The 27,563-nt window shown below is 40.6% G+C and overlaps 1 protein-coding gene and 1 pseudogene across 4 annotated transcripts in view; one reads left to right on the top strand and one right to left on the bottom strand.

Annotated features, from left to right (window-relative positions):
• The window catches only part of DNAJC12 (DnaJ heat shock protein family (Hsp40) member C12), a 42,689-nt gene extending 17,740 nt beyond the window's left edge, over positions 1-24,949 (bottom strand). The window contains exons 1-6 of one of the 4 annotated variants that reach the window (XM_078345824.1): positions 24,747-24,949; positions 21,310-21,387; positions 19,161-19,226; positions 11,931-12,049; positions 11,200-11,278; positions 2,013-2,152 (exon numbers count right to left, since the gene is read on the bottom strand). In XM_078345824.1, the coding sequence (XP_078201950.1) occupies positions 2,013-2,152; positions 11,200-11,278; positions 11,931-11,942 (231 nt within the window). In that variant the 5' untranslated portion in view covers positions 11,943-12,049; positions 19,161-19,226; positions 21,310-21,387; positions 24,747-24,949. Of the gene's footprint in view, positions 1-2,012; positions 2,153-11,199; positions 11,279-11,930; positions 12,050-19,160; positions 19,275-21,309; positions 21,388-24,746 lie in introns of all 4 variants that reach the window. The other 3 variants (XM_054243002.2, XM_035268255.3, XM_002756313.6) reach the window with 3 other exon arrangements.
• On the top strand, positions 20,146-20,470 carry LOC118146323 (mitochondrial import inner membrane translocase subunit TIM14 pseudogene; annotated as a pseudogene).
• Positions 24,950-27,563: the final 2,614 nt, after the last annotated feature.

The raw sequence follows: 27,563 nt of genomic DNA, 5'->3' as shown, positions 1-27,563 counted from the left end.
TAATACTTGATATACAGGTCTCAAAGTCCACTGCAACAGAGAAATAGAAGGATATCAAAAACAATAAGGTTTGGCCCAAACAAAGAAGACCGTATGAGGAAAAAAGATCACTGCTGATTTGAAGGAGAGAGATATACATCTCATCATTTGAAGCCACATATAGCCCAGCACACTATTTCAACTTTGCCCACAAGACAAATGATGCAGCCAGTAAGATCTAAAACATAATTATTGTAAAACCTTGAACAGTTCACAGTTAAGCTACATTCAAAGCAGAAATAATGTGTTTGGAGACAGGAAATTAGTATTTAATGGAAAGACGTTGATGATATAAACTCAAGTGGGGATGTGGAGAAGAGTTTTTGAAAACTTCACAACTAACTGAATATGAGCTACTAAAAGTTAAGTGATACAGTTGAGTGGACCATCCACGAAAAGTGAGCTATAAATCAGAAAGTGTTAGAAAAGCAGGACTCAGTAATTCAGTTGCAGTTACAGTGTGCCACACTTAGGAGACTGGGAAATACGGTTAGGCAGAGTTGGTAGAACAATGTTTATTTAGCTAGTGTCAAAAAGGAATTTTGAATTTACACAATGAAAATGACCAAAATCTTATATTCAATACATAAAGCCACTATTTTTTTAAAGATTCCCTCTAGTAATTGTATGCATTTCTACAGTAATCATATGGTTAGTCTCTCATAAATAATTAGCCCACCTTAAACAAATCCACATGAATGCACACTTCTTTCCAACAATGCGATGAAGAAAACAGCTTACGCTTTATGTAGAGTCGCTTTAATCACACACTTTGGAAGTTTTGCATTGCTCTTCCCCATTATTTCAAAAAACACTCTTCAATGTTATGGGCCTTTTGTCAACAATTTGCTCAAGTCTTCTAAAATAAAAACTATGAAGAAGGAAATCTAAATGTAACCCTGAAGGGCTATAATTTAAGAGATGTGAATCATTTTATACACTAATTCTAACTGTCCCTGAAAACTTATCTATGAGGTAATTTCTGTATTATAAATCCCATGTCATAGAAAAGTGTTCCAATGGAGAGAATCTAGGTAATAAATCATGACTAAATCTTTAAAATTACATTTTGTCTATAATATATAAAGGTCAATGTTGAACAAAATAAATATATAACAGTAATTACAGTGAATATTTTCAGATTTATGTCTTTTAATGACATGAAAAAAAGATAACACATGTTTTTGGTTTTAGTTTTGGTTTTTTGAGACAGAGTTTCTCTCTTCTTGCCCAGGCCAGAGTGCAGTGGCACAATCTCGGCTCACTGCAACTTCTGCCTTCTGGATTCAAGCGATTCTCCTGCCTCAGCCTCCCAAGTAGCTGGGATTATGGGCATGTGCCACCTCACCAGGCTAATTTTTATATTTTTAGTAGAGACGGGGTTTCTCCATTTTGGTCAAGCTGGTCTCAAACACCTGACCTCATGATCCGCCCACCTCGGCCTCCCAAAGTGCTGGGATTTCAGTCGTGAGCCACTGTGCCTGGCCTGCTTTTAAAGTCTAACAATTTTTTCACCAGCATGACTAATAGGAATAATTCATGGCTTTCTTTCACTAATCAGATCCTGCCTTTTTAATAAAAATTGTAAGCCTTCAAAAGAGAGCAAGTGGACATAAACTAAAAAGATGGAGATATGAATTCACAATGGTTAAAACTCAGCAATTCATGAGCAACCTGAGAAGCACATTTATTAGAACTCATAAAACAGTAAGTGATAACAGGGAGTGTGTATACTGAAACAGCCAAAGAGACTGAAAAAATGTAGTCACAGGCTCTCCTGGCACAAATTCATTGCCTCTATTCTGGTGAATTTCTCTTCATGGAATTTATGGACACTGAATTATACCCAGACTCTGCTAACTTCTTGGATTTCTCTCTGCTATTGCCTAATGACTCTTTAAGCTACTACATGAGTCTAATCCATGGGCAGCCTGAGCTTCACAAATTCACGTCATCCGCAGAGGGAAACCCACCATCTTCACTGAGTCATTCAAAGCTTCCCACTGCTGGAATGGCATCGAGATCTGGCTCCTTCGCCAGTGGTCATAGTGGGCTCGACTCTCTTCATTGGTCAGAATCTCCTTTGCCTTCTGCAGTTTCTGAAAGGTCTCCACTGGAAAACAAATCAAGAAATGAGCACTTCTCTCTTGAAGAGGATATTTTAAACTCCAAAACCATCCCACTGATCTCACTAGAACCGTAATTCTGCCACTTAGTAGCGATGTGATCTTGGGCCAATTTACCTCGTTAAGCTTTTGTAAAGGGTATCATAGGGACAAGCAAGATCATGGATATAAAGTACTTGGCACACAGTTTATCCACTCCCTTTATTGTGCCTCCGTCATGTGCCAGATGCTACTCCCAGTGTTGACGACAGATGTGAATAATAGACATTATTAGCAGGGGTGAGAGGCATTTGTAAACATTGAAAACATACTATTCTATCTCCTAGGAAGAAAACTAACTTTTTTAGTGCCGGTTATGAGAGATGGCAGTAATTAGGCAAGATGGACAGTAAAACTGAAGACTATAAAGCAGGAATAAGCACGGTGATTTAGAGGAAGTAGAAATTGCCAGTGGAGCTGCAGGACACAAGGCTAGGGGAAGAATGATGAGGGATGCGGCTGTAGAGTAGACAAGAACTCAATCAACCATGGCCTGAGATGTCACGTTAAGGATGCTGGTCTGCTTTTTGTCATAAGACCAATGGGAGGCTTTAAGTATAATAAATAACATGGTTGATGCTGGGACAAATGGTAGCTTGTCACTAATCTACTTGACCAGATGGCATATAATAGAAACCTTTTATAGCTCTTTTAAAAACACCTCCAAAGTCTCCTCTGCCCTCAGTGAAGTAAAAACTTTCTGCAGTCACATAATATGATTCTTTGCTTAAAACTTCCAATAAGGCCAGGCGCGGTGGCTCATGCCTGTAATTCCAGCACTCTGGACCACGAAGCCAAGAGTTCGAGACCAGCCTGGCCAACATAGTGAAACCCTGTCTCTACTAAAATACAAAAAAATTAGCCAGGCCTGGTGGAGGGTGCCTGTAATCCCAGCTACTCGGGAGGCTAAAGCAGGAGAATCACTTGAACCCAGGAAGCAGAGGCTGCAGTGAGCCGAGAGCTCCCCATTGCACTCCAGCCTGGGCAACAAGAGTGAAACTGCATCTCAAAAAAAAAACAACAAACTTCCAGTGACTTCCCACTTCTCTTAGAATAAAATCCAAAATTCATAGCATGGCTACTAGGCCTGTCCTGTCCCTCTCCCTTCCTCCTCTGATCTCACTGCCTGTGACTTAGCCCCATCTCCCCTTGCTGCAGCCACAGTGACTGTTCCCTGGGCACACCAAGTACACTCCAGCCTCAGGGCCTTAGCACTTGCTGCCCCTACCAAAACCACTTTTACCCCAGGAACCCATACGACTCTCTTCCCTCAGATGTCAGCTCAGGTGCCACCTTATCAGTGGGGCCTTCTCTGAGCCTGCTATGTAGAAAGACTGCCCACCCATCAGCCCCACTCTGTCATCTCCCATATCCTACTTTACTTTTCTTTGTAGTACTCCCTGACATTATATAGCTAATTGTTTACGATCTCTCATCTCAACCAAACTAACAACTCCATAAGAGCAGAGATGTATCTGTTTTGTTCTCTGCTTACATCCCTTCCACTAAAGCAGTGTAGTATGTGCTCAAAAAAGCATTATTTGAATGAATAAATTAATGAATGAATGCTTCCTATTTTGAGTATGAATACAAAGATTTTTCCTTTTTTTTGAGACAGTCTCACTTTGTTGCCCAGGCTGGAGTGTGTGGTGTGACTGCAGCTCACTGCACCTCTACCTTCCAGGCTCAGGGAATCCTCCCACCTCAGCCTCCTCCTGAGTGGCTGGGATCACAGACATGTGCCACTAGGCCTGGCTAATTTTTGTACCTTTTGTAGTGATGGGCTTTTCCCAAGTTGCCCACGCTAGTCTCGAACTCCTGAGCTCAAACAATCTGCCCACCTTTGTCTTCCAAAGTGCTGGGATTACAGGCTTGCTCCACTGCTCCCAGCCCTAAAGATAGTCTTCTAGTGCTATTCTCTGAGCTCCAAGGACTAAAGAAATGGCACATATCCACAAAAGATTTGGTGAATTAAGAATATTTTAATAGTATAATTGGAAAATACAATTTAAAATACACTGATAATGCTTAAAAATTCCTCACAGGAAGTGACCAAGATGCTCAGAAACAAAAAGTGTTAGGGCATATTCATATTCAGTACTTAACAGTACCTCCATACCAATTGTGAAAATCCTGAAATACTTCCGCACTCTAGTTGGTAAAGAACTACATATGCTGTTCACAGTGGCTCACACCTGTAATCCTAGTACTTTGGGAGGCCAAGGTGGGTGGACCACCTGAGGTCAGGAGTTCAAGACCAGCCTGACCAACATGATGAAACCTCGTCTCTACTAAAAATACAAAAATTAGCTGGGTGTGGTGGCACACATCTGTAATCCCAGCTACTTGCTTGAACCTGGGAGGTGGAGGTTGCAATGAGCCGGGATCACACCAGCCTGAGCAACAGTGAGACTCTGCCTCAAAAAACAAAAAGAAGTACAGTTACTGAGCCGCCATCCCCCACACACCACCATTTCACGTGTTCCCCAGAGATACTACTTGACACAGTAGAGCACGTCCAGGCCCCTGGTCAGAAGCTGGACAATACAGGTACCTTATGAGCCATTAATTAGTTCAAGGCCTGGCACAGTGGTTCATGACTGTAATCCCAGCACTTTGGGAAGCTGAGGCAGGAGGAATGTTTGAGTCATGATTTCTAGACCAGAGTGGATAACACAATAAGACCTTGTCTCTACCAAAAATTTTAAAAATAGAAAGAAAAAATTAGCCATGTGTGGTGGCACATGCTTGTCATCCCAGCTACTAGAGAGGCTAAGGGAGGACGATCACTTGAGCCCCAGACACTGAGGCTGCAGTGAACCATGATTGCCACTGCACTCCATCCTGGCTGAAAGAGGCTGTCTCAAAAAATAAAGAAACAAAATGTTTAAGAAATAATAAGTAAAAATATAAATTTAAAAATATAAATTTAAAAATATTAGTGAGGCTAGGCATGGTGGCTCACACCTGTAATCCCAGCACTTTGAGAGACTGAGGCAGGTGGATCGCCTGAGGTCAGGAGTTCACAACCAGCCTGGCCAACATGGTGAAACCCTGTCTCTACTAAAAATACAAAAAGTTAGCTGGGTGTGGTGGTGGGTGCCTGTAATCTCAGCTACTCAGGAGACTGAGGCAGGAGAGTTGCTTGAAGCCAAGAGGTGGATGTTGCAGTGAGCCGAGATTGCGTCATTGCATTCCAGCCTGGGCAACAAAAGTAAAACACTGTCTTAAAAAAAAAAAATTAAATGGCCGGGCGCGGTGGCTCAAGCCTGTAATCCCAGCACTTTGGGAGGCCAAGGCGGGTGGATCACGAGGTCAAGAAATCGAGACCATCCTGGTCAACAGGGTGAAACCCCGTCTCTACTAAAAATACAAAAAATTAGCTGGGCACAGTGGCGCATGCCTGTAATCCCAGCTACTCAGGAGGCTGAGGCAGGAGAATTGCCTGAACCCAGGAGGCAGAGGTTGCGGTGAGCCGAGATCGCGCCATTGCACTCCAGCCTGGGTAACAAGAGCAAAACTCCGTCTCAAAAAAAAAATTAAATAATAATATTAATTAATTAATAAAATAGTTCAATATTACTCCTGTTGGTAGTAGCAGTTCATGGATGAACGGGAAGACTTTAAAGATGGGGCTATTGAAAGCTACAGGAAAACAAACGAACAAATAAAAGTATCTTGCCATAGCAGCTTGCTCCAGTGAAAGCAATCCTTCCTGTTGCTAACAACAGTGTAAATGTCCCACCTGTATAAATGAGACGTCATTTTTTCCAACAGTAATAAAAAGCTTACTAAATTACCGCCGAGGCTGTCCGTGCCAGTTGCTGCTCGTGCGGTGCTTGTAAAGATTTGCGTTTTTATGTGTGACTCACCTTCTCTGTGCACAACATTGTTGGCTTCCCTTCTAGGACTCCCAGAATGAAAGAAGCTGCTTAGAATTATTCTGCTGTAAGTCCCTCAACAACAGTTGATAACCAGAAAAATAAAAAAAAGAAACCTTATCTTTCCTATAATGTGACTTTTTTCTTGTTCCATCCACTTCACCACATTTAATAAAAGTGAACTTGGGTTTATATTTGTCCATTAATGTAGCAACTAATCAAATGAGTCATTCAAGATAAACATCGGCCAGTTCTGGGAAGAGAGACCTCATTTTGTAAGCTTATATGAGCAAATGATGCTGGAAGTCTTGCGAGACATTCTGATTTAACTCCATAGAATACAAAGGTTCTTTTAAGTTCATATTTCACAATAGAATTTGTATTATTACAGTCACATTTTAAATGTATGCCATTTACTATTACCTGAGAAATAATAATACCATGTCACAATGTGCTTTGAAAAAATCTGGAAGAAAATATGCCATTGTTAATAGTGCTTCTCTGTCAGGAAAAGATAAAAGCAGACTTTCTCTTCCAATGTTATTTATTACTTATATTATTTTTAATCTATGGGGAAAAACTGTAAAGATTGTAAAGTAAAAAAAAAATGGAGACATTAAAAGATGTTAAGTTAACAAAGGACAAATTGCTCCCTTCTAACATCCAAATGTCTTTGAAGTTTGCATATTAGTAACAAAAATATCATTCCACAGGTTCTTAACTTCTTTTTTTTTTTGATGGAGTCCTTCTCTGTCCACCCAGGCTGGAGTGTAGTGGTGCGATCTTGGCTCACTGCAACCACCACCTCCCGGGTTCAAGCGATTCTCCTGCCTCAGCCTCCAGAGTAGCTTCAATTACAGGCACCCACCACCACACTTGGCTAATTTTTGTACTTTCAATAGAGACAAGGTTTCACCATGTTGGTCAGGCCGGTCTGAAACTCCTGACCTCAGGTGATCCAACCACCTCAGTCTCCCACAGTGCTGGGATTACAGGCACGTGCCACCGCACCCAGCTCCAAGTGAATTTTTAAAGATATTTTGAGGCTGAGTGCAAATATATATATATTAATAAATATACTGATAAAAATGTTTCAAACATATATATATATCAAAGTATGTAAAGATCCACATAACCGGGCATGGTGGCTCATGCACATAATCCTAGCACTTTGAGATTCTGAGGCAGGTGGATCATCTGAGTTCAGGAGTTTGAGACCAGCCTGGCCAACGTGGTGAAACCCTATCTTTACTAAAAATACAAAAATTAGTCGGGCACCATAGTGGGTGCCTGTAATCCCAGCTACTCGGGAGGCTGAGGCAGGAGAATCGCTTGAACCCAGGAGGCAGAGGTTGCAGTGAGCCAAGATTGTGCCACTGCACTCCAGCCTGTGCAACAAGAACGAAACTCAGTCTCAAAAAAAAAAAAAAAATCCACTTAAATATTCAGAAAGTTGTATTAATGAAAATCGAGTAAATAGATGCTTAGATTAAAAAACAATCTCTACCCAAAGGTTGAATCATATATCAAATGCATGCCTGACTAGAGAAAATATTGATGTCTGTGTATCTTTTCATTTTAAACAATATTTACACAGTCCAGTGTTTCTCTGAACAAGCCTTGAGGCAGCCCATACAGAAAAACCCCCATCACTATGGCAACTAGAAATGGCAATGATTACACAGTGATTCATCATGTATCCTGAATAAAAATTGTTTGTCAGGGACAGAGAAACCACTCACAGTCATGCTTCACTGAAAAGAACCCAGTTAAAGAATAACCTGGAGTGGTTGGTGGTGGTTTTTATTGTTTATCAAATTTTTATAATTTTTTTTTCTTGAGACAGAGTTTCACTCTTGTTGCCCAGGCTGGAGTGCAGTGATGCAATCTCGGCTCACTGCAACATCTGCCTCCCAGGTTCAAGTGATACTTCTGCCTATGTCTCCCAAGTAGCTGGGATTACAGGTGCCCACCACCACGCCCGGCTAATTTTTGTATTTTTAGTAAAGATGGTGTTTCACCATGTTTCAAGCTGGTCTCAAATTCCTGATCTTAGGTGATCTACCAGCATTGGCCTCCCAAGTGCTGGGATTACAGGGTGAGCCACTGGGCCCGACTTAAATTTTTATAATTTTATGCTAGGACACCTATCTTAATATTAACTCCAGTTCAGACAGGTAGTTAATATGTCCCCTAAAGAAATGTTCAGGCCAGCACTTTGAGAGGCCAAGGCAGGCAGATCACCTGAGGTCAGGAGATGGAGCCTGGCCAACACGGTGAAACCTTGTCTGCACCAAAAATACAAAAATTAGCCAGGTGTGGTAACACACGCCTGTAATCCCAGCTACTTGGGAGGCTGAGGCACAAGAATTGTTTCAACCTGGGAGGCGGAGGTTACAGAGAGCGTCGAGATCGTACCGCAGCAGCCCAGCCTGGGTGACAGAGCAAGACTGTCCCCTCACACAAAAAAGAAAGAAAGAAAGAAATGCCAGGCGCAGTGGCTCACACCTGTAATCCCAGCACTGTGAGAGGCCGAGGCGGGTGGATCATGAGGTCAAGAGATCAAGACCATCTTGGCCAACATGGTGAAACCCCGCCTCTACTAAAAAATACAAAAATTAGCTGGCCATGGTGGCGCGTGCCTGTAGTCCCAGCTACTCGGGAGGCTGAGGCAGGAGAATTGCTTGAACTCAGGAGGTGGAGACTGCAGTGAGCTGAGATTGCACCACTGCACTCCAGCCTGGCGCCTGGCAACAAAGCAAGACTGTCTCAAAAAAAAAAAAAAAAGGCAGGGAGTGAGGTGGGGAAATCAAATGAGCAAAAGCAATAGTTAAATACCTAACAAAAGATGATCTCACATATAGAAAAATGATCTGTTTTTGCAAATCAAAGGAATCAATGATTTCTAGAGAAAATTAATAAAGAACTTTAAGATAAGGAAAACATTTTCTAAATAAGAGTTTGGATTTGTGCAATATAGAATTATAGATAGGTCTTAGTATGATATTGTCCTTATAGAAAAATCACATATACACACATGCTATACAAATATAGTAAACATAACCCTCAAATTTAAGATATAATATTACCTACTCTGAGGATAACATCAGAGTAGGAAAATACAAGAGACTTCAACTGCACTGGTAAAGTTTTAAGCTGGATGAAACATATGTGGGCATCTGTTAAATTTTTTTTTTTTGAGATGGAGTCTCTTGCTGTTGCCCAGGCTGGAGTCAGTGGCAGGATCTTGGCTCACTGCAACCTCCACCTCCCGGGTTCAAGTGATTCTTCTGCGTTAGCCTCCTAAGTAGCTGGGACTACAAGCATGTGCCACCACACCCGGCTACTTTTTGTATTTTTAGTAGAAATGGGGTTTCACCATGTTGGCCAGGCTGGTCTTGAACTCCTGACATCATGATCCTCCCAACTAAGCCTCCCAAAGTTAAGAGTATGTTTTGTACATACATTTTTTCCATAATTAAAAAGAAAAATCACTATCTGCAATGAGAAACACTTAAAGAATGCTGTAGTCATCCAGGCATGAAATGATGGGGGCTTACCTACAGCAATGGATGAAGGGAAGAGGACACAGTGGAGAGAGATGGGGAAGGTAAATCAACAGTGTTTGTCAATTGCCCAGATATGGACATGAGGGAGAGGAAGGAGACGAGGCTTCCATGACACCAACTGAATGGATGGTGGTGTCATTCATTGAGATGGGAGAACACAGAAAAATAAGCAAGATTTCAGAAGGGGTGATAGGAAAATAATAAGTCTAGTTTTTGACAGGGTGACCTTGAAATATTTCCAAATGGAAATTTCCCAGAAGCAGTCAAAACTACAATCTGCAGATGGGGAGTGAGAACTGAGTTAAAGATAGATTTGGGAGTCATCAAAAGAGCTGATGATTAAAGCTACAGACCTGGACAAGGCTTCAGAGAGAAAACGGGGAGTGGGCTCAGAAGAGAGCTTAGGAGGGAATGTTGGGACAATAGAGGAGTCACAAAGGAGACTGATAGAGAGCAGCCCAAAGAGGCTGGAGGAACCATGAGTGCCTATTATCCTGACAGCTAAAAGAAAAAGAGTGTTTGAAGGAGGAAGGTATGGTTAACAGGGCCACATTTTGATGCAGGTTCAGGAGAGATAAGTACTAGAAGGGAACCACTAGATTGGATACCCAGGCAGTCCTTGGTTCATTTCTGAGAAACTAGGGAAGTCAGAGGGGGACAAATGGAAAAGTAGGGAGAAGGGAAATAGTGACATCAACTGTGGACTTCTTTTTCAGGAAGCCTGGCTCTAAGGAGAAGAAGAGAGGCAGGGAAGGAGAGAAGGAAGACAGGTTGTGGAAGGATTATTGGTTTGTTCATATTTTTCCAAGCTTGGATAGGCATAAGAATATTTAAGTGATAGTGACAGAAAGAAACAAAGGTCCCCAGTTCTTCATTCAGGTCTTCATTCAGGTCCCCAGTAATGAAGAAATCACAACAAGCTTCTCATCAAGACAACTGTCTGGCCAGGCACAGTGGCTCACTCCTATAATCCCAGCACTCTAGGAGGCCGAGGCAGGCAGATCACTTGAGGTCAGGAGTTTGAGACAAGGCTGGCAAATATAGTGAAACCCAGTCTACTAAAAAAAAAAAAAAATTTAGCCAGGTGTGGTGGTGCACACCTGTAGTCCCAGCTACTTGAGAGGCTGAGCAGGAGAATCACTTGAGCTCAGGAGGCAGAGGTTGCAGTGAGCCATGATTGCACCACTACACTCTAGCCTGGGTAACAGAGTAAGACTGTCTCAAAAAAAAAAAAAAAAAAACAAAGACAACCAACCGGTTACAAATAATTGAGTTATATTAACACTCAACAGCTGGTGAAATAAAGCATTAACTAGAAGAATTTTAAACCACAAAGCAACACATCATAGCAGAAAGAAAAATGGACCTTAAATGACTACTATTAGAAAAGACCCTGCACAGTCTTCTCCCTTTCTATCATCCAACAGTGCAAAGAAAGAATACATTTGAGCATAATAGACAAAAGAAAATGAAGTTACTATTTACTGGTTTTCAGTTCTATATACTACTCATTTTCTTGAGAAACAGCCTTTATGAAATTCTTACCAGCTTTGGAGTTTTCAGGATGCTTGTCTGGGTGACATTCCAGAGCTCTGACTTTAAATTCTGCCAGGATTTGTTCAACCTAAAACAAAAATCAGTGTTTAAAATAAGGAGTCATGCCGGGCGCAATGTCTCTAGCCTATAATCTCAACATTTTGGGTGTATGAGGCAAGGGGATCGCCAGGAACAAGACCAGCCTGGACAACAAAGGGAGACCCAGTATCTACAAAAAATAAAATAATTAGCTGGGCATGGTGACACATGCCAATAGTCCCAGTTACTTAGAAGGCTGAGGCAGGAGGATCCCTTGAACCCAGGAGTTCAAGGCTGCAGTGAGCTATGATTGCACCACTCACCCCTGCCTGGGTAACAGAGCAAAACACTACCTCAGGAAAAAAAAAAAAAAAAGGTCAAACTTAAATGCATGCAAGAAAAAGCTGGGGTATCAATCCTCCCCAAAACAGCCATGATCAACCCAACTTTGTTTTATCCTTATATTTCTACTCTTTTTCCTCGAAGAAATAATTTCCTCAATAACAGTACTCAGAAAGCATCCAATAAATTGAAATAGTAGTTATGGCCAGGTGCAGTGGCTCACACCTATACTCCCAGCACTTTGGGAGGCTGAGGCAGGCGCATCACCTGAGGTTAGGAGTTCGAGACCACCTGGCCCAACATGAAGAAACTCTGTCTCTACTAAAAATACAAAATTAACCAGGCATGCTAGTACATGCCTGTAATCCCATCTATTCAGGAGGCTGAGGCAATAGAATCACTTGAACCTGGGAGGTGAAGGTTGTGGTGAGCCGAGATTACACCATTGCACTCCAGCCTGGACAACAAGGCTGAAACTCTGCCTCAAGAGAAAAAAAAAAGAAAGAAATAGTCGTTGTGATGACAATTTAGCTACTTAATTTAAATAATGGCCCAAGATACCTATGAGCTCAAAATACTTAAATATCCAAAATGGTCAGGTAAGTTTCTCCTAAGAATATACAAAATATTAAAATTCTTCAAAAACGCTTTGCCACCATTACTCAAGGATAACTGTCTCTGAATTAAGAATTATAAATTATAAATTAGAAAGCTCATTATTACTGTCCTTTTTTTTTTTTTTTTTTTTGAGACGGGGTTTCGCTGTTGTTACTCAGGCTGGAGTGCAATGGCACGATCTCAGCTCACTGCAACCTCCGCCTCCTGGGTTCAGGCAATTCTCCTGCCTCAGCCTCCAGAGTAGCTGGAACTACAGGCGCGCGCCACCATGCCCAGCTAATTTTTGTATTTTTAGTAGAGACGGGGTTTCACCTTGTTGACTAGGATGGTCTCGATCTCTTGACCTCGTGATCCACCCGCCTCGGCCTCCCAAAGTGCTGGGATTACAGGCGTGAGCCACCGCGCCCAGCCCCATTATTCCTGTCTTTTGGTCTTTTTATTTTTTTATTAAGAATTTCCAAGGGGCCGGGTGTGGTGGCTCACGCCTGTAATCCCACACTTTGGGAGGCCGAGGCGGGTGGATCACGAGGTCAAGAGATCGAGACCTTCCTGGTCAACATGGTGAAACCCCGTCTCTACTAAAAATACAAAAAAATTAGCTAGGCATGGTGGCGTGTGCCTGTGATCCCAGCTACTCGGGAGGCTGAGGCAGGAGAATTGCCTGAACCCAGGAGGCGGAGGTTGCGGTGAGCTGAGATTGCGCCATTGCACTCCAGCCTGGGTAACAAGAGCGAAACTCCGTCTCAAAAAAAAAAAGAATTTCCAAATTAAGCCAGGCGAGGTGGCTCACGCCTGTAATCCCAGCACTTTGGGAGACCGAGGTGGGTGGATCACGAGGTCAGGAGTTCAAGACCAGCCTAGCCAAGATGGTGAAACCCTGTCTCTACTAAAACTACAAAATTAGCCAGGCACAGTGGCACTTAACACAAAACCTGATTATCATAAGAACTCAATAATAGTGGCTATTACTAAATACAGGTGGTTAGCTGGGCTTGGTGGCTACATCTGTAATCCCAGCACTTTGGGTGGCCAAGGCAGGCAGATCACAAGTTCAGGAGTTCAAGACCAGCCTAGCAAACATGGTGAAACCTCAGAAGCTGAGTCAGGAGAATTGCTTGAACCAGGAGGCGGAGGTTGTAGTGAGCCGAAATCATGCCACTGCACTCCAGCCTGGGCAGTAGAGCAAGGCTGTACCTCAAAAAAAAAAAAAAACAAAAACAAAAAACAAATTAATACGGGTGATTAAGTAACCTGTCCGAAGACATTCAGCTAGCTACTTAAAAAAGCTGAGATTTTTGTTAACTAAGCAGTCAGACTTATTTCTTTCTGTCTTTCTTTCTTTCTTTCTTTTTCCTTCCTTCCTTCCTTTCTTCCTTCTTTCTTTCTTTCTTTCTTTGTTTCTTTCTTTTTCTTTCTTTCCTCTCCCTCCCTCCTTCCCCCATCTCTTTCCCCACTCTTTGTATTAATAGGTATTTGGGCTTCCTTCCTTCCTTCCCTTCTTCCTTCCTTCCCTCTCTCCCTCCTTCCTTCCTTCCCTCCCTCCTCCTTTTCCCCCTTCTCCCTCCCTCCTTTTCTCTTTCTTTTCTTTCTTTCTTTCTCTTTCTTTCTTCCTTTTTTCCTTCCTTCCTCTCTCTCTCTCTTTCTTTCTTTCACCAACCTGGGCAGGTTCACCACTTCTTAGGCAACCTGGTGGTTCCCCACTCCCAAGAGATCACCATATTCATGTTGAGCTTACCGTGGACACCCCATTGGCACAGCACTACAGCCCAAAACTCCTGGGCTCAATCAATCCTCCTGCTTCAGTCTCCCAAGGAGCTGGGATTACAGGTATGTGTCACCATGCCCTATGGCCCAATTCGTCAGGCTTAGGAAATTCTCATGGGGTTCCATATTTACTGACCGCTAATTAATGAAAACAAATTAGCTCTTGTTTGAGAAATTAAATCTCAAACAACTCAGCGGAATATTGTCATAAGATTCACGGTAGAACATGAATCTTATGTTCTTTTCTCAGTTCCATATTATCCTTAGTCAATTCTCATAAGAAATGTCTTCACTTTTACAATCCAAGTCAGACTGTGTTAGATAGGCATATGTATAAAACCCAGAGTAATGACTGTATTCTTTTCTTTGTTAAACTTCTGAGAACACCTTCAAATAATAGAAAAAGATAGACTTCCTGTTAAGAGCCGTAATTAACTATGTGTTTCCTCTTCCTGGGTGCTGTCTTTAATCATTAGTCACCATAACCTGCTTATATAACAAATAAAACTGAGAATTAGACTTGTTTTTAAATTTTAAATTGTCAAATATTCTATAGAGTGTAGTAGTAAGCATTTTTTAATTCATAAGTAATCTATAAATACTCACAAACTCTCTGAAAAACGCTCTACATTTACAGAAAAAAAGTAAAAAAAAAAAGTCCCTTTATTCTTTGTCCAGGGATTATACTCAAGAGGATAAATTATATCCTTAAAGACACACTTTGACATTGGTGCCATCATGGTTCACTGCAACATCCACCTCCTGGGCTCAAGCAATCCTCCTACCTCAGCCTCCCAAAAAGCTGAGACTACGACATGGGCAACCACACCCACCACATTTTTGTATTTTTTGTACAGATGGAATTTTGCCATGTTGTCCAGGCTGGTCTCAAGCTCCTAGGCCCAAGCAATTCACCTGCTTCAGCCTCCCAAAGTTCTGGGATTACAGGCATGAGCCACTATACCTGGCCTAAAGGCGCACTTTTAATGCATATTTGTGTGTGTGTGTGTGTGTGTGTGTGTGTGTGTGTGTGTGTGTGTGTGTATCTTGGGGTTTTTCAATCATGTAAACAGATAAAATTATATCTATCAAAGATAGAAAGTTTTGGGGTTTTATCGTTGCTATTGTTTTATTTTTCAATTCCTATCCCACTAGAAAACATTCTGGGCTGAGCACAATGGCTCACGCCTGTAATCCCAGAACTTTGGGAGGTTGAGGTGGGCGGATCTTTAGAGTTCAGTAGTTCAAGACCAGCCTGGCCAAGATAGTGAAACCCCATCTCTACTAAAAATACAAAAATTAGCTGGGCATGGTGGCGTGAGTTTGTAATCCCAACTACTCGAGAGGCTGAGGCAGGAGGATCCCTTGAGGCCAGGAGGTGGAGTTTGCAGTGAGCCAAGATTGCACCACTGCACTCCAGCCTGGGTGACAGAGTGAACTCTCTTTTTTTTTTCTTTTTCTTTTTCTCTATTTATTCCAGGCTTCAGGCTGAGGCCCTAGAATAACTCTCTCTTAAAAAAAAGAAAAAAAATTCTAGGCCAGGCATGGTGGCTCATGCCTGTAATCCCAGCACTTTGAGAGGCCAAGGTGGGTGGATCACCTGAGGTCAGGAGTTCGAGACCAGCCTGACCAATATAGTGAAACCCCCATCTCTACTAACATACAAAAATTAGCCAGGCATGGGGACAGGCACCTGTAATCTCAGCTACTCGGGAGGCGAGGCAGGAGAATCACTTGAACCCAGGAGGTGGAGGTTGCAGTGAGCAGAGATTGTTCCATTGCACTCCAGCCTGGGCTACAAGAGTGAAACTCCATCTCTTAAAAAAAAAAATTCTGATATTTAATATATGGAAACAAATGTGTCAAAATGGTTGATTCTCAGTTTGTTTACATTTGTGATTATTATTTTCTTCTTTCTATTTTCTGGGTTTTACCAATTTCATATTTTAAAAAATTAAGAAAGTTCATAGCCTTCTTTCATTATTATTGCTAGTTTTACTATCATAAAGTTTATTTCAAAGCTCCTATAGAGCTGGCTGTATGTAAACTGGTAAAGTGGGTTAGTTTATCTTGAACACATTGTATTTATCTTCTGGCCTCCCCGCTCCATGGGCCCACTGCCAAGTACAGTCTATTGGCGGCTGAGGCCCTCCATGTCAAGGTCCACCAAATCCTGCCTTCCTGACCCAAAGTCCAGGAAAACTGCCTACCTTGTTGTCCTGTAAACATACAAAAAATGTTCAACTCTACGCGTAATCAAATAAATCAAAATATCCAAAGGATGGTAATGAACAGTGTTACTGAGAGTGCAAAGAAATGGACATTCATGTTTTCCTGGTAAGGATGTACATAGGTATAGATTTTCTTCAAAAAAATTGAAAGATACATGTTTGTGTGTGTATATATGTGTGTATCTATTTATAGACAGATAGACACATATATATGAAGAGCTTTTAACTTATTTCCTAGTCTTTGATTCAACAATTCCAATTCTAGGAATTTGTCTAAGGAGATAATCGAGGTAAGAAAAGAATTGCTTTAAGAAGGTCCAAGAATAAAATATAAATTTTAAACAAAACCTATGATAGAGCAGGAGCAGTGTCATCTCGGACAAACACCGACACTTTAAATTCCAGCTCCCTGTCTAGCCTCATGCATTTCAAGGAAATCACTTCTCTTCTAACTACAAGCAGCCAGAAAGAGCAGAATGTAAAATGGGTAAGACAGAGGGAGGTTGCCGGGCGGGGGTCGGGGGAGTCTCTTTAGCAACTGCCAAACTTCACCCTCATACAACGAGCCCTAGTAAAAGAGTGGACCTTAATAAGCACATTCCTTTCCCTTCAGGTGCACTAAGATAGGGAAGCTAAAAGTAGACTTGGGGTTGGGGGAAGCCTGCAGCTGCGGTAAGATGTATAGGAACAGATACACAACTCTCCCTCCCAGATAAGCACAACAAAGAGACACAGAAGCAGTCCAAGCCTCTGATAAACTCTCCCACCCTGAATCCTTAAAAACAGTCGGTACCAGAGTGTGGCTCTGACCTAACTTGGCCAGCTGCCTCTCTCAGATTTATTCAAAATAAACCTGACCCTGTTGACTGTCGAGCCGCCCTTCATATTTCTCTCCTCTTTCTTTAATTCTGACAACCTATGTGTCCAAAAATAGGGTATTTGTTACAGTCAATTGTAATACAACTATAGATTAGAATACTCTACAGTCATTTAAAAATTATTGTCATAAAAGATTTTTAACGACCTGAGAAAATTTAAGTATTTCTATGAGAAGAGGTAAGATATTATGAGCAATATGTTATACTGCATATAATAATATATAAGTATTATGTGCAATATAAATCCATAATATCTTATCTCAAAAGGGATTATGTAACATATATATGTATATAATAATGATAATTATTATTACTTTAAATTTATTGAGCCAGGCATGGTGGCTCCTGCCTGTAATCTCAGCACTTTGGGAGGCCAAGGTGGGTGGATCATCTGAGGACAGGGGTTTGAGATCAGCCTGACCAACATGGATAAACCCCATCTCTACTAAATACAAAAAATTAGCCAGGTGTGGTGGTGCATGCTTGTAATCCCAGCTACTCAGGAGACTGCTGAGGCAGGAGAATCACTTGAACCCAGGAGGTGAAGGTTGCAGTGAGCCCAGATTGTGCCATTGCACTCCAGCCTGGACAGTAAGAGTGAAATTCCATCTCCAAAAAAAAAAAAAAAGGTCAGATGCGGTGGCTCATGCCTGTAATCCTAACACTTTGGGTGGCCCAGGCAGGCGGATCACTAGTTCAAAAGATCGAGACCATCCTGGCCAACATAGCGAAACCCCATCTCTACTAAAAATACAAAAAAAAAAAATAGCTGGGTGTGGTGGTGCACACCTGTAATCCCAGCTACTCAGAAGGCTGAGGCAGGAGAATCGCTTGAACCTAGGAGGCAGTGGTTGCAGTGAACTGAGATTGCACCACTGCACTCCAGCCTGGCAACAGAGCGAGACTCCATCTCTAAAAAAAAAAAAAAAAAAAGATTCATTTTAATACTGATTTAATTGATATCTACTATTTTATTTTATTTTTTTTGAGATGGAGTTTAGCTCTTGTCACCTAGGCTGGAGTGCAATGGCGCGATCTCGGCTCACCGCAACCTCCGCCTCCTGGGTTCAGGCAATTCTCCTGCCTCAGCCTCCCGAGTAGCTGGGATCACAGGCACACGCCACCATGCCCAGCTAATTTTTTGTATTTTTAGTAGAGACAGGGTTTCACCATGTTGACCAGGATGGTCTCGATCTCTTGACCTCGTGATCCACACGCCTCGGCCACCCAAAGTGCTGGGATTACAGGCTTGAGCCACCACGCCCAGCCGGATATCTACTATTTTAAGTCACTCAGTTTGAAACTAGATTTTTCCCATAAAATTCCAGATATTAGCAATATCCCTGAAATAAGAGATCCTCCTAAATTATTTTTGTCAAATAATAATTAAGACATGAGGTGGCTGGGCATAGTGGCTCACGCCTGTAATCCAAGCATTTTGGAGGCCAAGGCGGGTGGATCACCTGAGGTCAGGAGTTCAAGACCAGCCTGACCAACATGGTGAAACCCCTTCTTAAAAAAAGAGACATGAGGCATAGAAACAATTTGAGACATAAAATAAATAATGGTAGTATTTGGGTTATAACCTTTAAAATACAGTAACTTTTCTATTAATTGATATGTGATAAAAATAAGCTGAATAAACAAATAATGTGGGAGAAAGGATAGTTTTTCCTTACTGAAGAATTCCAGCAAATAAATGTAAAATTAATGAGAAAAAGAAAGTCACCATTAGGCAAACACCACACTAATAACTGTTACAGGCAAGATCCACCTAAAAGATGCTAAACTCAGTGAGTAAAATTTGAGGAGAAACAGTACAGTCTCAAAGTATCTTCCCCAAGATATTTGTTAATTACAAAAGGAAAAATAATAACCCTACCCTGGAAAAACCAGCAGAAGCAACCTGACAGACATCCCCTTAACAAAGTGATCGAGGTCAACAAAGCACATCTACATCATGTACCCCTACATGATATACTGAGGAAGACACAACATCACATCTGAGGAGTTCTTTCCAAAAATGCAAAACCTCAATCTAATCATGAGAAAATATCAAACAAAGCCAAATTGAGGGATATTCTACAAAATAACTGACCAGTACTCTTCAAAGTGTCCAGGTTGTGAAAGACAGAGGTAGAAGAAAGCATCAAATTGGAGGCCACTAAGGGAACAAGACAACAAAGTGTAATAAGGGATCCAGTCTTTGATCCTGGAACAAAAAAAGGCATTAGTAGGAGAACTGACGAAATTAGATAAGACTTATAATTTAGTTGAGGGATTGACTGACTCTGGCTTACTGCTCCCTGTTTCTTTATTGTTGCTGTTCATTTGTTTGTTTTGAGATGAGGAGTCTCATTCCGCCACCCAGGCTAGAGTGCAGTGGTGCAATCTCGGCTTACTGCAACCTGTTTCTGGGGTTCAAGCAATTCTCCTGCCTCAGCCTCCCAAGTAACTGGGATTACAGGCGTGTGCCATCACGCCCGGCTAATTTTTTGTATTTTTCATAGAGACAAGGTTTCACTGTGTTGGCCAAGCTGGTCTAGAACTCCTCACCTCAGGTGATCCACTCGCCTCAGCCTCCCAAAGTGCTAGGATTACAGGTGTGAGCCACTGCCCCAGCTGCTGCCTGTTTTTTAATTAAAGTTTTATTGGAAGACAGCCAAGATCATTCACTTATATATTGATTTGGCTGTTTTCTCCAATGGCAGAGCTGAGTAGTTGGGACAGAGACTATAAGACCTGCAAAGCCTAAAATATTTGCTATCTCAGGATCAGCACCAGGTGTAATGAAATCTCTCTCTCTCTCTCTCTCTCTCTCTCCCTCTCTCTCTCTTTCTCTCTCTCTGTTTCTGTATGTACACAATCCTGAATCCTGACTCTATCTGGCCCTTTACAAAAAAATGTTTGCTAGACTGTGGTAGAGTTAATTGTAGCAATGTTAATTTTCTGATTCTTGTAGTGGTTTGTGCTTGAGATCAGTGGCTGCATCACTCTCTGGTAAAGGCATGTGGTTGTTGGCTGTGACCTCTGGGCTCAGATGATCTGTGCTTCCTGTAGAGGCAGGGGGCCAGGCCAGAGCCATGGCCAGTACAATGGTAGCAGCTGGACTGACCATTGCTGTTGCAGGATTTGCAGGCCACTATGTTTTGCAAGCCATGGAGCACATGGAGCCTCAAGTAAAACAAGTTTTTCAAAGTCTACCAAAATCTGCCTTCAGTGGTGGATATTACTGAGGTGGGTTTGAACTCAAAATGACAAAACAAGAAGCAGCATTAATACTAAGGGTAAGCCCTGCTGCCAGTAAGGGAAAAATAAGAGATGCTCATTGATGAATTATACTCTTAAATCATAGCAACCAAAATCAGTGAAGCTAGAGATTTACTAGAAGGTCAAGCTAAAAAATGAAGTAAATGTATGAAGAATTTTAAGTTCATTTTAGTTTATGTATATGAGAACCAAGTTTTTATAATAAAATGCCTCAGAGCTACAATTCCTTTTCAATTTCTGATTCTGATCATTGTACTTTCATTAAGTAGGATGTTTACATAAAGGGAAGCTGGGTTAAGGGTATATAGAACTCTGTGTACTATTTTTACAACTTTTCTGTAAGTCAAAAATTATTGCCGGGTATGGTGGCTCATGCCTATAATCCCAGCACTTTGGGAAGCTGAGGCAGGTGGATTACCTGAGGTCAGGAGTTTGAAACCAGCCTGTCCAACAGGGCAAAACCTCATCTCTACTAAAAATACAAAAATTAGCCAGGCACCATGATAGGCACCTGTAATCCCAGTTACTAGGGAGGCTGAGGCAGGAAAATCACTCGAACCTGGGAGGAGGAGGTTGCAGTGAGCTAAGACCCCGCAACTACACTCCAGCCTGGGCAATACAGGGAGATTCCATCTCAAAAAACAAAACAAAGCATTATTGCAAAATAAAACATCTTAAAAATAATGCAAGCTCAAGGATAGGATAAGTGTACTAAGTTCCAAGTGCACAGTAACACTATGGGGCCAAAACAACAGCCACAACCACAACCACAACAACTTAGCACTCTGCGCCAGGCACTTTACATATCATTGTTTAATCCCCACAACACTATGAGGTGGATACTATTTACTCCCATTTGCAGGTTAGAAAAATGAGTCATATTTTATCAATGTTATACAACTAGTAAGTGGCAGAGTCAAGATCTGAACCCAGGTAGTGTGAAGTCAACAAGAGGACTAGAAAAAAAATATATAGACCTTTCCATTTATCAGGTCCATGCTCAGTTTTCAAGTCCATGAAGTCTTGAAGTCATAAATGTCTTCTAATCATTAGTACTGAAATACCAAATATTTTAAAACCAATTAAGAGCCACACCAGAGAGGATGCTTTACAACTCAAGTATGTAGTGTATGCAACAGTAAGGACTTTACAGGGTTTTGTAGCATGTGTCTTTTGTGTAGAATCCAATATAAGGGGCTAGGCGCAGTGGCTCATGCCTGTAATCCCAGCACTTTGGGAGGCCAAGGCAGGCAGATCACTTGAAATCAGGAGGAGTAGGTTGGAGTGAGCTGAGGTCCCACCACTGCACTGCAACCTGGGCAACACATTGAGACCTCATCTCAAAGAAATAAAAATTTTTAAAAACGAAATCCAATATAGGGAGAAAGGCTGACTGTCTTGGGATCAATCTTTGTCAAATTATTTTGAAATGGGGAGTATATTGTTTTCTATACAACATGGAAATCCTCCCATAATCTATATGATAAATCATGATGTAAACTAGATGTAAACTAGAAAGTTAGTCTCATTGCTTATTGTCATGGTTGTATTTTCAATTTCTGAAAAATTATTTTTAAAACTCTCTGAGAAGGAAAAGCTACAGAATTACTACTCTAAAACCATTAGAAAACATATCATTTTACTTTAATCAATTTCCAGCACAAACTTTAAATTGTAAAAACTGTATACCAAAGCAAAAGTGTTATGTGGGTGTCTCAATTCAATTGTGACAAATAAATTCAAATACCAATTTTCTTTGAAATTCTAACTGCTAAAATGCTTTCAGGCATAACCAATTCTGGTTAATTGTAGAGCATCAAATGAAGGACTATCTGAAGTAAGGCAATCTATCCAATACAAATCAAGTAAAGGAAACGTCATATTATTCAAAAATGTCATAAACGTATTTTTAAATGGGAAGCAAACCTATAAAAAGAAGAGAAAAAATTATATATATATATATAAAGTGACAAAATTGTGACAAACATTTTATTAAAAATAAATGATGGTTATCTAAATATGCTATGCCATTGACAGACTAGTAAAATACCTCCAGTAAAAGGAGTTTTAAGACAAAGAAGTATGACTATACCTGGTAACCATACTTTGAATATTATACATAAACAATTGGGATTATTTTTTGTGAGGCTGTCCAAAACGAACCCTCCTTCTATGTAGACTGAAAAGACAAGAACATCACTTCAAAAGACTGACTATGCAATCATAGAAAAGAACTAGTTCATGTCCTTTGCAGGGACATGGATGAAGCTGGAAACCATCATTCTCAGCAAACTAACACAGGAACAGACAACCAAACACCGCATGTTCTGTCTCTCTTTTTTTTTTAGAGATGGCATGTCACCATGTTGGCCAGGCTGGTCTCGAACTCCTGACCTTAGATGATCCACCTATCTTGGCCTCCCAAAGTGCTGGGATTACAGGCATGAGCCACCGCGCTCGGCCCCAACATGTTCTCTCTCACAAGTGGAATCTGAACAATGAGAACACATAGACACAGGGAGGGGAACATCACTCACCGGGGCCTGTTGGGGGGTAGAGGGCAAGGGGAAGGAGAGCACTAGGACAAATACCTAATGCATGCAGGGCTTAAAACCTAGATGACAGGTTGATAGGTGCAGCAAACCACCATGGTACATGTATACCTATGTAACACACCTGCACATTCTGCACATGTATCCCAAAATTTAAAGTAAAAAAAAAACTGACTAAATGAGTCACAAGATTATGGAAATATAATGATCTTTACTTTATAGCTTAGCACATATATATTTTTTAAATCCAAATTGTGAACCTTATCAAGTGAAATTATGTTCCTTTGATTTTAAATTATTTCTTCAAAAATTATTTGATAATAGTATAATTTCAAGTGTGACTAGAACATGATAAAAATGGTAATAAACTTTCTCAATCGCTATAAGCAAATCACCACCAACATAAACAAGGGTATCACATTCTTGAGAAGAAATATGCAACTCAAAGACCATTATAAGCTATTTTGGGGTGGGGCAGTTTTTAAAATTTTAACATGTCTAAGATAATTTCCTCAGCATAGCAAAAATAGAGATTTTAATCCTTTGTATCCAATAACACATTCTGTCCTTAAAACAAAACTAAGTACATTTTATTAATGAACTACTGCCTTTATGAAACAACAATAAATATAGAAACATTTTGCTTTAAAATGTTAATATTACTATTTAGATTTTAATAAAAATAAAATAAAATGTATTAATTATATAATATACATATATTCCAATAACATGATTTAATCATATATTATTTAATAATAAATATATTTTATATTAATCAACATTATTTTAAATCTTTAAAAATTGGAAATAAATGAAATATTTAACAATAAGAGAATAATTCAACTGTGGTAGCACAGTAAAATGGAATATTTTGCAACCATTAAAAAGTGTATAAAGAAAGTTTAACAGCATGGAAAAATCCTTGTTATGAGTGGGTAAAAAGCAGGAATCAACAAGTATATACAATATCCTCCCAAACATGTCTTTAAAGAATATACATAGAAAGAACACAGGAGATTAATATGCCAAAATATTACTAGTGTTACCCTTGAGAGAGAGAATTATAAATTATTTTTCCATAATTTAAAAAACCTCTACAACCTTTATAATTGTTTACTGGGAATGTTAAAAACCTTATTTCCTTACAGATCCAGTGAACAGCTATAGAGTTTTCATACATTTTGTTTCAGAAGCCACCCTTTCAAGAAGTAATTTCTGTTACACAATTTGAAATATTAACATAAAAGGATGCTTCTTGGTTTATACGCTTTTTTTTTAATAGAGATAGGATTTCTCCATGTTGTTCAGGCTGGTCTCAAACTCCTGACCTCAGGTGATCCATCCACCTCAGCCTCCAAAAGTGCTGGGATCACAGGCGTGAGCCATCGTGCCCAGCCAGTTTATACTTTAACTGCTCACATAGGAGTACACATTTTAATAAAATCTATTAAAATCCCTAATTTAATAAGAAATTTCATTTCACCTCAATTGTGAATCACCATAATAAAGGTATAGCTTATGTATACTGTGAAACACTGCAATCAGAAAGTACAATACTAAATCAAATATTTAGTATATTGTATTGTGAAACAGAATATATGTCCATATGCCAGAATACACATATTTAATCAGAAGTGTACATAAAATTGCCATAGGACACTATTCGAGTAAAAACCCAATATACATTTAAATTCTTAACGTTCTCTGAGCCAAAAGTGCTTTAAAACAATACAAAATTTTTTTAAAAATACAAGATTAGGTTTGTAGGCAATGTAACTAAAAATTCAAAGTTAAAACCTTAAATAAAAACTTAAAATACTATTGTGAAAAAAATGCTGTTGTGATTTTAAAAACTGACTTACCGAAGACAGTTCATCACATCCCAGCAAAGTATAGTAATCTTCAGTATCTTCTGACCTGTAATTCAGTATTGCATCCATTAAGATGACTTAATTAGCTCTTCTTCCCTCAGAAACAAGAGGCACAGTGAGCTTCGAATTAACAGGAAAAAAACTCTTTTACAGCAGCACGTTCCAAACAGCAAAAACTAGCTTTAAGACTGGCCACAGTCAGTACACCAGATGTCATCCTAGACCTTTGTAAACTCGCCTCTCATTGGCTGTTTACAGAGAAGAAAAGAACAGTCCACGTGTCTATTATTGCAGTGCTGCCTGGGATCTGTAGTTTGAGTTTATAGAAGACCTGCACATGAACCATTTGCTTTATAAGTTAATAAAGACTGTCCATTTTCAGAAACTTGCCACATTAGCCACCTCTCCATAGCTTATACATTTTTGTTTTTATCATTTAAAGGAAAAAAAAAAGAAAATTTGAAGCAATGTTGTAAAATCTCAGGATGTGTTAATTAGGGTAGTGGGAGCTTTTCTGAGCATTTAAAATATTTCGTTTTATTTATTTATTTATTTTCAGGCAGGGTCATGCTCTGTCACCCACGCTGGAGTGCAGTGGTGCAATCTCAGCTCACTGCAACCTCTGGCTCCCAGGCTCAAGCAATCCTCCCACCTCAGCCTCCAGAGTAGCTGGGACCACAGGCACACACCACCATGCCCAGCTCAATTTTTGGTTTTTGTTTTGTGTTGGTTTTTGTTTTGTTTTGTTTTCAGATAAGAAAATTTTGCCATGTTGCCCAGCCTGGTCTTGAACTTGTAAGCTCAGGGAGATCTGCCTGCTTCGGTCTCACACCATGCCGGAATTACAGGTGTGAGGCAGGGTGCCCAGCCAATAACACAATTTTGATTTTTGTGGAGCTTACGTTCTGATGGAAGAAGACAACTGAAAAACATGGAAAAAAAACAGGATCATTTAAAATGGTGATTTGTAGGCAGGGCATGGTGGCCCACACCTGTAATCCCAGCTACTTGGGAGCCGAGGCAAAAGAATCGCTTGAACCTCAGAGGCAGAGGTTGCAATTAGCTGACGTGGTGCCACTACTCTCCAGCCTGGGCAACAGAGCAAGACTCCATCTCAAAAAATAAAATAGTGATTTGTGCTGTAGAGGAAATAAAATAAGACAATGAGAAGAAGAACTGTATGATAACTCAGGTCAGATGACTGTGCTATTTCTCCTGGGTTGGTTCTCCAGATTCAGGTGTGTCTCTGGTCTAAGGTAGGTCCAGACAATTTATGTTTCAGTTCATTTTGTCCCTAAGAAAACACAGCTCAGGTCTGGGATTTAGAGAACAAGGTGAGTGGTCAGGAACACAACACTTTAAATGCCTTAACACTTTTTTTTTCTTTTTTCTTTTTTAGAGAGACAGGGTCTCCCCATATTGCTCAGATTGGTCTTAAACTCCTTGAGTCAAGCAGTCCTCCCACTCTGGCCTCGCAAAGTGCTGCAATTACAGATGTGAGCCACCATGCCTGGCCCTTAACACTTTAAATTCCCCCACCTTAGGGGAAAAATCGTTTTTATTTTAGCCTACCTATATACAGCCTTTTAAAGGTTTATTTCTGAAGAGAAGCAAGAAAAAGCACTGAAGCAGGCCGGGCATGGTGGCTCATGCCTGTAACCGCAGCACTTTGGGAGGCCGAGGTGGGTGAATCACAAGTTCAAGAGTTCAAGACCAGCCTGGGCAACATGGTGAAACCTCGTCTCTACTAAGAATACAAAAATTAGCCTGGCATGGTGGTACGTGCCTGTAAGTCCAGCCACTCAGGAGGCTGAGGCAGGAGAATTGCTTGAACCCAGGAGCTGAAGGTTGCAGTGAGCTGAGATCGCGCCATTGCACTCCAGCCTAGGTGACAGAGCAAGACTCCGTCACAGAAAAAAAAGAAAAAGCACTGAAGCACCATTTTTACTAATCCTTCATTGTTCATGCTGTCTTGCTAAAAGTTTTACTAATCCTTCATTGTACATGTTGTCTTAGCAAGCTGTCTTGTTAAGAATTTTAAAATAGAATTAATTTTGTCTTGGAAGTTTCACTAAATCCTTTAAGGTATTTGGAGGTCTATTTGCATATCACAAAATCTTGATCAAAATCACTGATGAATGGCCTTTTAATGACGTGAAGTTGCCATGGTGGAAAGCAGTATGGTGGTTCCTCAAAAAATTAAATATAGAACTACCATGTGACCCCACAATTCTATTTCTGGGTAAATACACAAAAGAAGTCAAAGCCGGAATTTGAAAAGATATGTATATACTCATGTTCATCAAGGCATTAGTCACAATAACCAAAAAGTGGAGGCAATGCAAGTGTCCATCAATGGAGAATGTTAGAGCTGGGCACAGTGGCTCACGCCTGTAATCCCAGCACTTTGGGAGGCCGAGGCAGGCAGATCACTTGGGCCCAGAAGTTCAAGACCAGCCTGGCCAACATGGCAAAACTTCATCTCTACTGAAAATATAAAAAAGTTAGCTGGGTGTCATGGCACATGCCTGTAATTCCAGCTACTTGTGAGGCTGAGGCACGAGAATTGCTTGAACCCAGGAAGTGGAGGTTGCAATGAGCTGAGATCATGCCGCTGAACTCCAGCCTAGGTGACAGAGCAAGACCCTGTCTAAAAAAAAAGTGTGGTATTGGTCAGGTGCAGTGGCTCATGCCTGTAATCTCAGCACTTTGAGAGACCAAGGCAGGAGGATTTTTTAAGCCCAGGAGTTCAAAACCAGCCTGGGCAACATAGCAAGACACTGTCTCTATTTTTATATTAATAACATA

This window comes from Callithrix jacchus, chromosome 12 (genome assembly GCF_049354715.1).
Source record: "Callithrix jacchus isolate 240 chromosome 12, calJac240_pri, whole genome shotgun sequence".
NCBI lineage: Eukaryota > Metazoa > Chordata > Mammalia > Primates > Cebidae > Callithrix > Callithrix jacchus.
Note: the sequence above shows the minus strand (reverse complement) of the source record. Positions and strands in the feature narration are given on the sequence as shown.